Source organism: Stegastes partitus, unplaced genomic scaffold (genome assembly GCF_000690725.1).
Source record: "Stegastes partitus isolate 25-593 unplaced genomic scaffold, Stegastes_partitus-1.0.2 Scaffold80, whole genome shotgun sequence".
NCBI classification, from domain to species: domain Eukaryota; kingdom Metazoa; phylum Chordata; class Actinopteri; family Pomacentridae; genus Stegastes; species Stegastes partitus.
In genome coordinates, this window is record NW_007577811.1 from 451,609 (window position 1) to 463,910 (window position 12,302).

The 12,302-nt window shown below is 41.1% G+C and overlaps 1 protein-coding gene across 1 annotated transcript in view; it reads left to right on the forward strand.

The window, feature by feature from the left end:
* The window catches only part of gphnb (gephyrin b), a 116,761-nt gene that overhangs the window by 49,366 nt on the left and 55,093 nt on the right, over positions 1 to 12,302 (forward strand). The window contains exons 3-5 of the mRNA XM_008276748.1: positions 6,907 to 6,964; positions 7,081 to 7,173; positions 12,108 to 12,202. Coding sequence (XP_008274970.1) covers positions 6,907 to 6,964; positions 7,081 to 7,173; positions 12,108 to 12,202 — 246 coding nt within the window. The remainder of the gene's footprint in view (positions 1 to 6,906; positions 6,965 to 7,080; positions 7,174 to 12,107; positions 12,203 to 12,302) is intronic.

The following is a 12,302-nucleotide window of genomic DNA, read 5'->3' on the forward strand; positions in this document are numbered from 1 at the left end:
CCAGTATTTGGTTAAATGCCCTTTGGCCATTTTCACATGTACCATGTGGGAAAAGGTACCAAGGATAGTAAGTACAGTCAATTCAGTACTCTGTGACAAAGGTCACAAGTTCTTATATACCACGGGCCAGAGACGGTTCAATATACAAAAATATCAAGTTAATTCAACAACAAAAATTAATGCAAAAACAAGCAAAATGTCACACACTAGGTCCCAATGATAAAATTGACACGAAGGCATGGAGGGGAGATTGCGTCAGGGCTGATCTCACATGCGGCAGTACCATTAACCAAAAAGGAGAAGGGGTCCTCACACCACCCGTCTTATCAATGGCACACACACACACCCACACACATGGCAGCGAAGGGACATCATGAAGTAAACCACCACCAGGGATTGGACTGCCGCCTTGAGCCCACAGCACCTGACGAGACAGAAGGACGGTTAATCGCAGCCCCAGGGCAACACTAGTGCGGACCAAATAAATGTGTAGGGTAAATAAACATGCATAGAAAACAAAATACAAAGCCACGCAAGCACCTAAAGAACCAAATAAATACGGAACACAGAAAAAATGAAACTCATAGTCATTTAAAACAATAGAACCCCATTAACATTTAGTCCATGCTCTAGGCAGCCAAGTGAAGTCAGCACCGCTCGTGCAGCGGAACATTCGGCTGACGAGCACCTGTCTGAGCCGGAGCGAGCCAAGTGCAGAGCAGGAAATTACACGGAGCCAAAACAGCAGCAGTCCTCCAAGAAATGGCGGCCAAAGGCGGGCCAAAATCCGACGCATTATTGGAAAAATGCAGGAGTTATTCAACAAGAAATTAATTAAAACTTTGACTAGACTAGCGAGTTTCTTACATACCCTTTGTTGGCATGGGCACAGCCCCGAAAAGCGTGCAGCGGAGAGCCTCAGAGGCCCCGACCAAATCGTACCGTGATCTGAAACATGTACAAGAATGCTCAGCTGGGAGTCAAGCGAAAGGCAAAGGAAAAAGACAACCAGCGTACCGGAGCGGACATCTAGCGGTGCACACAGCATCCCACAAAGCAGCCCGTGTGGGGAGATTATCCCACTTTGCCCACAGATAGATACAAAGAAAACCTGAGGACAACCACCGTCCTGGAGCGGACATCCAGCAGTGCGCACAGCGCCCAACAGAACCGTCCGTTTCCGCGGCCCCGACAGCCAGCAGCTCTGCATGCCGAAACAAAATGAGTGTGTTACTGATGTGCACATTTTACACACCTACCAGACAATCCGAGACAGTAGAGCACCTGACCTGCATGGAGAGAGTGGGCAACCTTGCCAGCGGGCACGCCAAACAATTGGCTCGGCCACGTCAAACCACAGCCACCACCGGAGATGGAAGGAAGCTGGCTAAACACATCCGCTTTTAAAAGACGTACGGTGCCGCCCACTAATCAAAGTTGACAAGACTGACACAGTGCCATATGGTGGCTGCGAGAGAAGCATCTCCAGTCACACATGTAAATTAGGTGCTTTTGGTAGCCATCCACAAGCTTCTGGCAAGTTTCTGGTTGTATCTTTGATCACTCTTTTTGACAGCATTGCTGCAGTTTAACTAAATTTGTTGGCTTTCTGACGGACATTGACTTGTTTTTTAAGCACTGTCTACTGTACTCAATAGGGTTTAGCTCAGGACTTTGGGGAGGCCAGTCTAAAATCTTAATTAGAGCCTGAAGAGCCTTTTTTTTTTTTTTTTACTACTTTTGATGTGTGTTTTGGGTTACTGTCTTGTTGGAACACCCAACTGCGTCCAAGTGTCACGGCTAGTCCTAGCAAACCCAGCTGTAGACAAATGAGGACAAGGGGACTAGAGGATTAGGCAGTAAAGAGTTTTTATTTACAGAAACTAAAGCAGGGAGAATGTGCAAGGCGCAAGGGGTTTAAAACTAAACTAACAGGGAAAGGAAGGGACAGGGAAGGAAAACTAAGAAGGGGAGATTAATGGGAACTGAGTTGACGATTACTAAGTTTTACAAAAAATTAACCAAGGTATGTTTGCGAACTCAAGAGAAGACCAGGGAATCATATAACCAAGGTAAGATTGAGTAATCCGGAAATACTGAAGCTACAGGAACAAAAGAAGAACTATGCAGGCTGAATACAGAATTACTACTACGGAAAAATAGCTAACAATACAGATGAAATGCAAACATATTAAATTGAGAGGGGCTACTGACCAAGACCGAGTACTGCAAGGTAAGGGACAGTAGTTGGGATATACGGACAAAATGACATTACCAGAAAACCAGGAACTGAAGGCAGTGTAACGCTACACAAGAACAGAGTGCACAAGCACAGTTACAGAAAACATGGAACTGAATGTGTGACAGCGCAATGTTACACATTCCGAAAATGCATGAAGCAAGTTCACACTACTAGGAAAACAAGAGATAGTAACTGGTTCATGCTGACATGATCGAGAGCATAGAAAGAGCAACTCTACTTAGCTAGCAGTCAGAGGTAGGGAGAGTCAGAGGACGGATGTAGAATGTGGGAGCGAGGCTTGGAGGATTCTAGGCTCAAAGGCAGACTGCAATTCCAAGGAAAGGGGGTCAGAGGTGGAACAAGGTCCAGATTGACAGCAGGTGTGTCATTGGGTAATGCAGGAGTACTGGTAAAGCATGTCAAAATTGATGACCTGGCACTGAATGAATGTCTGAGTCGGAGCTTTGTGCAGTGCAGTGCTGATTGGAGGCACATGAGGCAGGCCCTGCACTGGTTTCGTCACTTTCTAGTGATTAGGGAGGGGCTTAATAACACACACACTTAGGGAGAGAGGAAAAGGAGGAGGAGAGGCTGCCAGGAAATCAGGGCAGGTGCACGGATCCTGACACCAAGACCCAACCAGACTAAGTGAAAAAACACCTATGGAAAGTCTGCTTGAAGATGCGAATGTAGCTCAACTAACTGTCCCTACTGGAACCATCACTCAGACAAACAGGCTGATATACATATCAGCAGTAGTAGTCCTAGGGATGCTTTGTTACAAGATGAACACCAAAAGCCATAAGAAGCAGTTTCCTGAGATGGAGAAGGAGGCTGGAGGTCAAGAGCAATGCAACAAGGTGGGAAGTTATCCAGCTATCACAGCTACATAAAGGTGTGATGAAGAAAGGACTACCTTGGAAACACAACAACATATCTTTTCCTGAGGCGCTAGAGACTGCCAAACAAAGGATAACAGCCCTGACCACCTGTCTGAAGAGGTACACTAGAGAAGTAGAAGCCAGACAGAGAGGTACAACGTTCGTCATCAAACTGCCCAAAGTGTATATTCAGTTGGAGACTTAAAAGTACTGCAAAGGTATATATGAGAAGGAGACTTTGCATTACACTAATGCTGTGGCTGATAGACCTGAGAGCAGACCAAAGAAATCTCCCAGAACAAGACCCAGTGAGCATCACAACAGCAGACATCCAAGAAAGAGTGTCAAGAATGAAGACCTGGACAGCACCAGGTCCCCGACATGATGGAGCAGCACAAGTAAACCAGGTGCTAATGGATGGGACCCACTCAGAGTGTTTATCCCAGACAATGAAGGATCTCCAGAAGGGAGGAATCCCATGTAACTGACAGACAGTAACTGACCTCTGCACAGCACAGAAGCTACTATCAGGCATCATCGGGCTAAAATATGTGGGTTACATGGCTCAATATATGAGCAGGTCCCAGGCAGGAGTAAGCAACACCAGCCAAGCACCAGCTACTGAGTGGCAGAACACTCACTCAAGACTATAAGACTAAAAAACCAAGGGTCTTTGGATACTAGTTCCAAAATAGATGGACCATCAGCCACCTCCTCTACATGGATGACATCAAGCTGTATGCCAGAAATGAGTGAGACACTGACTCACTGATCCATGTCACCAGACCTACAGCAACAACACTGAAATGTCATTCAGGCTGGATAAGTGTGGTCGGATGATATTAAAGAGGGGTAAGATGATCACTACTGAAGAGGTTGAAGTACCAGAAGCCAACAAAGCAGATGTTCACGACAACTACAAATACCTTGGAGTCCCACAGGCAAGTGGAAACCATGAGATGAATACAAGGAAGTCAGACACAAACAAATACCTACATAGAGTGCTGCAGGTCCCAGAAAGTCAGCTGAATGGACAGAATGTGATATAAGCCATCAACACACATGCTCTGCTGCTGGTATAATAACCTGGCAAAAGGAAGAGATAGAGGCCACTGATATCAAGACAAGAAAGCTCCCCATAATGCATGGAGGGAGTCCAACACCGTGAGACTGTACACGAAGCGGAAGGAGAGAGGCCAAGGACAAGTGAGTGTCAGAGCCACTGTCCAGGATGAAACAACTAAGATCCAGGAATATATCAGGATCAGAATGGAAGACACGTGCAAAGGTAATAGCCAAGATTGTGTGGGTCTTCCAAATCCAGACTGATAAACTTGTGGGGCCTAACCAACCAGACATTGTGGTGGTCAATAAACACCAGAAGAAGACAGTAGTGATAGATTTAGCAATCCCAAATGACAGCAACATTAAGAAGAAGGAACATGAGAAGCTCAAAAAATACCAAGGGCTGAGAAAGGAGCAAGAAAAGATCTGCAAAGTGAAGGTAGCAGTAGTACCAGTGGTGTTAGAAGCACCAAACCCCTAAACTGAGAGAGGACCTTCATCAAATCCCTGGAACAACATCTGAGATCTCTGTCCAGAAGAGTGCAGCCCTCAGAACAACTAAGACACTGTGCAGAACCCTCAGGCCTCCAGGCCTCTGGTAGAAGACCCGAGCTGGATGTTGTCATTAGACTGCCCACATGGGCGAGTTGGGAGTTTTAACCATATCCCGTTTACATTAAAGTGTTTATTGGAATACACAACATGTGGCACTGCAAACATAATGTATGATAAATGCAGCCTACTGTACACCTCTGTACACATATATTTGGAGACATTCGTATATATGCTAACAAGCACATATACACTTTTAGGTGGCTAAACAGTTTTTATGACATGCAGCTACAAGCACATTAGAATACACAAATCAGAACATTACTTAAAATTTGTTAATTGAGCGTGTAATTACATACATCTACACAGGCTCAAGCATTTCTAGTCAACAATGTATTGCTGCCTTTGCTGAGAAATGGCATCTCTGATAGTTACATTCACTGGCACACACAAACTCTCACACTCTCTCTCACGATGAACAAAACAGTAACTAGAGGCTTTAGACAGGAGGGGTTGCCTAGGAAACGGTGGGAAGGAACCCTAGTTATTTGTGTTGAGCATATTTTCATTTGGGCTGAAACAGAGAGGCATAAAAACCCCAGGAGAGCGAGAGAGGTGATTTGTCCTGACAGCTCCTTTACTCTCCTGAGGTGTAACACAGACACACACTCACAAACACATAAACCGACGAGTGCACATGCATGAACACATATAAACACAATCTCACATACACACACACAGAGGCATTCAGAAATGCCAAAAAACCCCTCCTTTCTCAGCACATCAACAAAGTAAATCACACGTGCCATCACAGGATTGTCAGCAGGGAAGTTGTGTGTGTGTGTGTGTGTGTATGTGTGTGTGTGTGTGTGTGTGTGTGTGTCTGGATGCACAAGTTAGTGGATGCACTGAGTGTCCCTACATGTGCAGTGTTTCATGAAAAAGTATTTTGTAAATGATTCTCTCTGACTTCTCTGCATCTTTTGTCAGCACCAAACAGCTTCCCTCTGAGCTTCATACTTTGTCTTCATGCGCTCTTGCCGCAGTATTTCGGTGTTGTTTTGCTTAGCCTGTCTCTGCTGCACAATTTGTAGATTAGTGTGTGAAGAGCTAGAGTCGCCATGTAGGTAAAAGTATCTGAAAGATCGAAAAATAGTAATGTTTTAATGTTTACAGAGTTCATGGGTTTTTGTCTGTGGAAGGGTATCATGGTTTTTAAGTGGCTGACGCGAGGGGGAAATATGATGCAGTAGTCTCCCAAAAATAGCACTCTTTAAAAAAAGAAAAGGGTTACATAAGGGGTGTCTGTGCAGAGCCTTCACCTTGAGCCTGGGGTTGTTGTTTTTTCCGTTGCCACACTGTGGTTGGCCACAGGAGGTCGCCGTGGCTCGTTGTTCAAGCAGGAGCAGCTCCGTCCTTGTCAGAGCTCCCTCCTCAATGGGCCATCCTTTGGAAAATCCTTTCAGGAGGGGATGTTCAAGGGCATTCTCTTTCTCCTCAGTTTTGCTGCTGTATTTCTGTCTGTCGCTCCTTCCTGCTTCTGTTTCGGTCTTATTTGACTTTATGTACTTTCTCTATTTTTCTCACACTTGTCTCACATTTTTTTCTGTCATCTGTACTATGCTATATTCTGCCTATCAGTAGCTTAACTGGCCAGCCTTGTCTTTAATGTGATATAAAAGTTTTCAGTTTCTTTGAGTCTTATTGGTTGTGTAAAAAAAAAAAAACTCTGAAGGATAGAGAATGTGTCAATCAAAAAAGCAGTCATTTTTACAAGCTTTGGGATGCTGGTCTCTTTCTTGGAGGAATATTTTTAGCTTTATGACTTTCAGAAATACATAGATGAGCCCACTGTATCCCCAATCTGCACCATAACGTGCTGGTCTGCCAGGACTCTACACTTGTGACAGCAGGGTGGTTTGTACTGAGAGAAGAGAGAATGTCCTTCAGTTGCTCATCTTGGGTTTAACTTCTCACCTACTGCTATGAGGTTGTAAGAATATCCAATTCTGATCATCTACCACATCTACCATTCTTTAGCTGACCTTTTTGACCTCAGTGGTGAGATCTGCAGTCTGATTTCCTTTCAGGGGTCCATAAATTATCATATAATCTAAGATATGGATGATTTCATTGTGATCTAATGATCATTTCTTCCTCTCTCAGGTTGGGAGGTATGATTGCAGCCTACAAGATTGTGCCAGATGAGATAGATGAAATTAAGGTAAGGTACCATCTGTCTACATGCTGTATTCATCAGCAGTGTCAGTTTCTCTTTAGCTACAGTGGGGAATTTCATAGTAAACAATTTTGCATGCTCATATTTGTTTTCATTGATAGGAGACACTGGTGGACTGGTGTGACGAAAAGGAACTCAACCTCATCCTCACCACTGGAGGCACTGGCTTCGCCCCGAGAGATGTCACACCAGAGGTTAGTTTACATGTTAGTTTAAGTGTGTCCTCCATGCATCAATGCATCAACACCACTTTGTAACACCATATTTTATCATTTAGTGTTTGTTTGACATATCATGACATACAATATTGTAGTCTTCAGTTACACTGGATAAAATTTAACGGACTGAATTTAGCTAACACTGAGTGGAGACGTTTTGGAAAGTGTGAAGCACATTAATCACATTAAGCAATATTTATATGCATATATATATATATATATGAAGAGATTTGCAAAAACACATAACTCCATTTTCACAAACCTTCAGAAAACCCACTGTTCCATCGTCTACCTGAGACAATATCAACCAAACTTAAGTTATCTCAATTTTTGTCATGTCATTTCTACTTAGTCAAATCCATGAAACTTCAGTTTGAATGATATTATCTCAAGCAAACAAACAAAAAAAAAGTTTTCTGAAAATCTACAAAAATGGAGTTATCTGTTTTTGCAAATGAACTCTTCATATGCAACCTGTAAGATTAGGCTGATGTGTGTATTAAAATACACCTTTGTACAATAAGAGTGAGGTATGACAACTTGTGGTAAAATATCAATGCTGTTTAACTATTGGAGAGAAGTATCAACACATGTTGTATGTAAGAGGTCATGTAATGATAGTAAGGTAAACTCCTGTAATACAAGTTTGACAACCACTAATACAGAATGTAGAAGAACTTAATTGTGTTCGAGGGAGGCGATTATAAAAGGCAGATGTAATCCGTTGCTGCATGTGCTTTATTTGAAAAAAAATCTCCTGTTTTTGCTGATGACAGCACTGATTAACATACAGTGTAATTAAAAATAAAAAAGCAGATGCTAGATCCTTATTCCCTTTCAGGTCACCTTTTATTGCTGATGAAAGATAGACTATGGAGCAGAAGGTCATAGGGGTTTTCAAATGTGGACACTATTAAGGTACAGAAATGGTGTCTTGACACAGATCCACAGTAGTTATGTATGACAATATATTTCACATTTCTGCCCAAGGGTTATGAAAGTTGTGTACACAGTTCTATCTTGAACGATATCATATCTTTATCAAATTTACACATATTGTAAGTCTGTATATATTCAGGTCAGAAGACACTATTACACTACTACAAATGGTTTTTCTCTTTCTCATCTTTTTTTTGCCCATCATGACTTACACAGCTGTGAAACCCATAGCTCCAGTTTATATTATTTGCATTGAAACTGCTGTACTTCTGTTACATGTACTCAATCGGCAATGATCCTCACACACTCACACACAGCGATGAGCTGTGGTTCTCAGCAGTATCATTGGTTCCCATCAATCATGGCAGACAGCAGCAACCTTCCTGGAAGAGGGAAGACACGCACATGCTGTAGTCACTGATAATACCTGCTATCTATCTAATTCAACTCTGTATGCTCGAGACAGCGATATCTCTCCGTCTGTGTTCGTGTGTTTGATGGCTGTACAAGACTATGTTATTGTATTGTTATGGCTATAAGCAGGACAAGAGTAACTAATTACACTTTATGTCATTACTTAATCAAAGATGTATATGTTTGATGTTCTATTCTGTGCAAATGTGAACGTTATGTTACCCTGACTTGTCTTATTTTTTGTTATGCACTAAATGTTACTGTATTTCTTAATTTTATTTTTTTTATTATCCGACCTATCTCCTCTGCATCGACACTAATCTACATTAGCGGTCAATAATGATTTAATCTTTTAAATCGCCAAGGGAATATATCTTATTCTTGGTCAGTCTATGCAATTGAATCTCTTCTTATTTCATACACTGGTTGCTTGCATTGATTGTCACCCTCAATATTATCACATACAAACCTGAAGGGGCGCATTTGGTTTTCAAACATGGTGGTCTTGCTAATTTCATTGTATTCGCAGGGAAACATAAAGCTCAAATTTAACAGTTACATGTAGTACGCAAGTACTGTAACAAAGTTACCAAACTTTTTGTTAACATCTTATTGGTTGCCAGCATTCTGACTGCTATCAAGTAGTAGTAGCTAGTAAAAAAAATATGTTATATTTCCCTTTTACCACGTACATATTTTTTAGATATATGTTTTTTTGTACTTGTCCCAGATATTTTGGTGCAAAGATAATGGGCTAGTGAACTGTGTCAGTGACTGTAATGTAGTACCACAATGAAGGGGGAAAAAAATGTCATTCAGTTTCTGTAGCTGCTACAGAAATGTTATTTTGTTGTGGTTATACACTGATGCGTCAATTCTATATTAACCTATAAAAGTGATGTATGTTCAGATAGTTGCTTTCTTCATATAGGATCACTGATTTCTGGCCACTAGCCCATGGCATGAAGAAGCACGCTTTATGGGTCTTATCTGCTCCAGTATTTACCAGGACTAAAGAAATAACCAAGACATCGATCCTTTAAATAAGTATTATTCTAAAAAAATCCCTTTTTATTTGCCACTTAAGACCTCAAATGGAGCCATTTGATATTTTATTTTTATTTGAATGTACCTGATATGTGTAAGAAAATAGACTGATGGATGGATGGATGGACAGAAGGCATGTTTAGAAACATTACAAGCATCATCACTTTGCATTTAAATGCTATACTTGACCAGAGGAGGTATTTTTAGGATCTCATGTAGCAACATTTAATTACACACCTTCTGAGAGTCCTTCTCCTGGCCTGACTGATCCATTGTCTTACTCAAACAATATCCAAAAATGTCACCAATTATCTTTTTCTGTATGTAGAGAAACAAATTGCCCAAATCATAAATATTGTGCTTTATCTGAAGACAAATAACTATCGAGTCAAACAAACCCATAACTGACTTCTTCTAGTCAGTGACTTTGCATGGTGTAAACAATGAAGCATAAATTCAGCCTCACCCTTCCCTCTGTGTCCCTGCTTCCCTCTTGTTTCTCCTTAACCCCTCTATAGTTACCTCCCATATTCTCAACCATCTCTCTTCCCTCCCTCTTTCCTTCTGCTCTCTTGAGTCCAAGCCCAAGATTCTCATCAGTGGCTCCTCTCCTTTGAAGTCTTTTCTCTACCCTCTCCCTCGCTAATGGTGCATTTGAAGTGCCACTCAACTCAAGGGCACCCAACACACACACAGCTGCAAAAGAAGGCACTGTCTTCTTTGTTATCTATCAGGACGTGCTTCATCAACTTAATTCCTTAAAATCTATACGCACAAAGAAAATGTAATCAAATATCTTAAAGGTGCAATATGACATTATAAGACAAGGTTTTAAACAAAACTGTCACATGAAAATTGCAGAAAACAACTATTTATGTAATGATGTGGTGTAGTAATGACGTCCTTAGCAGAAAATGAAGTCATACTTCCTCAGTGTGTAAACCAAGCTTCTTAGTTCTGTTTATTGGTAGCATGTGCATGTTAGTGCATGTTAGTGCAAGGGACTCCCTCCCTTTGAAACTGTGCATTTGCGTTTTTAACAACTTGAGCGTAAAAGCGAAAGTACAATTCGCCACAAAAAAAAAAAGAGTTTAAACAATATGGGTTTTATTTACTCTGTTTAATTGATTTATGTGCATTTGTTTCATATGACAGCTAAAAAAATCACTTCACAATGAAAAATAATATCAATGTCATTTGCAATACTCCTTTTTAAATAGCAAAAGTAAATATCAGTTTCAGTGTCGTGCAATATTTCAGTTACATGTGCTGTATTCCATCACAATGTGCAATTCTGCTTCATCACTTCAGTTACATTGACAGTGTTACTTCCTGATTCTCTATTCTAGTTTTATTTTACCTAGTTTTTATTTTCAGTAATGCATTGTACTTGTGTTCTACTACTATTCTTTTGGGCACTGCATTTATTCTCATGGTATTGTTGGTTTCTGAGCAGCATCTGGCACAAATAAAGTTTTATCTGGTCTTTTCTTCTTTTATTATTTTTCAGCTTAGAGTAAAAGTCCCTCCTCCTGTCTTGTCACTCTCATTTGCTTCTCCTTCACTCCATTATGTTCCGCTGCAGCCTGTGTGTGTGTTTGTGTTTGTTTCCACACAGTGAAAGCAGACACACACAGGAAGCGAGCAGAACAGACGTGCAGAACGAAGCAGACAAAAAGAGAATAGCATTACTCAAGTTGACTGCTGCTCCTTCACTGTCTTTTCTAATACTTGATTGAATGTTTTTTTGTTTGCTCTCATGTACACAACCTTTCTAGTTGTAAGTGTGAGAGATGGGGTAGGTGTGGCTGATGCACCCATTTGTTTTGGTCCAATATACTCGTGCTCTAGCGACATCCAGTGGTTCTGAATGTTGTATACAGTCTCTTTAAAGTAATGCCTTAAATGGTAAAGATCTTTTTTCACCATACATACAGCCTTTTTTTTGGTTTGCACAGTCTTCTGTACATTCAGGGGCAACAACAGATGCTATGCAAAGCATATTTCCTAAAGTAGTCATATCTGCCTCATAGCACACTGCTGCGCTTTTCCATCCATCAGATTTTTGAATTTTCCTTTAAATTTTAACATCCCATTGCTTTTTTTCTTGTGCCAACATGTGTAGTGTAACAATCTTCACCAGTGTTTATGTTGTGACGTCTTTGTTATATTTTAGTTGTTAAGTGTCACAAACAGCATAATGAAACAAGTTAAAAATGTATGTACAACTCTCTGAAATCTGAGCTACCCTATGTAGCGGTTTTATCTGTTCCTGTCTTCTGTAGTCTCTATTAGAAATGTCTTCAAAGGCAGATGTAAGTTCAGAATAACATGACTAAAGTCTTTACAGCATAGAAACTCTTCTTCTTGTTTAAATGTGATGACTTGTGTTGAACAGCACTACATTTTTCTTAGAGGAGGAACAACAACAATGCTTTTAGTTGACATAGCATGGCTTGCATGCTTGGTTAGACCACGGTCACCTCTCTCTCTCTATCTCTTCTCTCCAGGCCACAAAGGAGGTGATAGAGCGCGAGGCTCCAGGAATGTCTCTGGCAATGTTGATGGGATCACTCAACGTTACACCATTAGGCATGCTTTCCAGGTCAGATGCACACTCTTATATGCACATACACAATCAAAATGCACTTACTTTTTTATTTAATTTGTTATTTAGTCGTTTATTTTAACAGGAATGTACAATT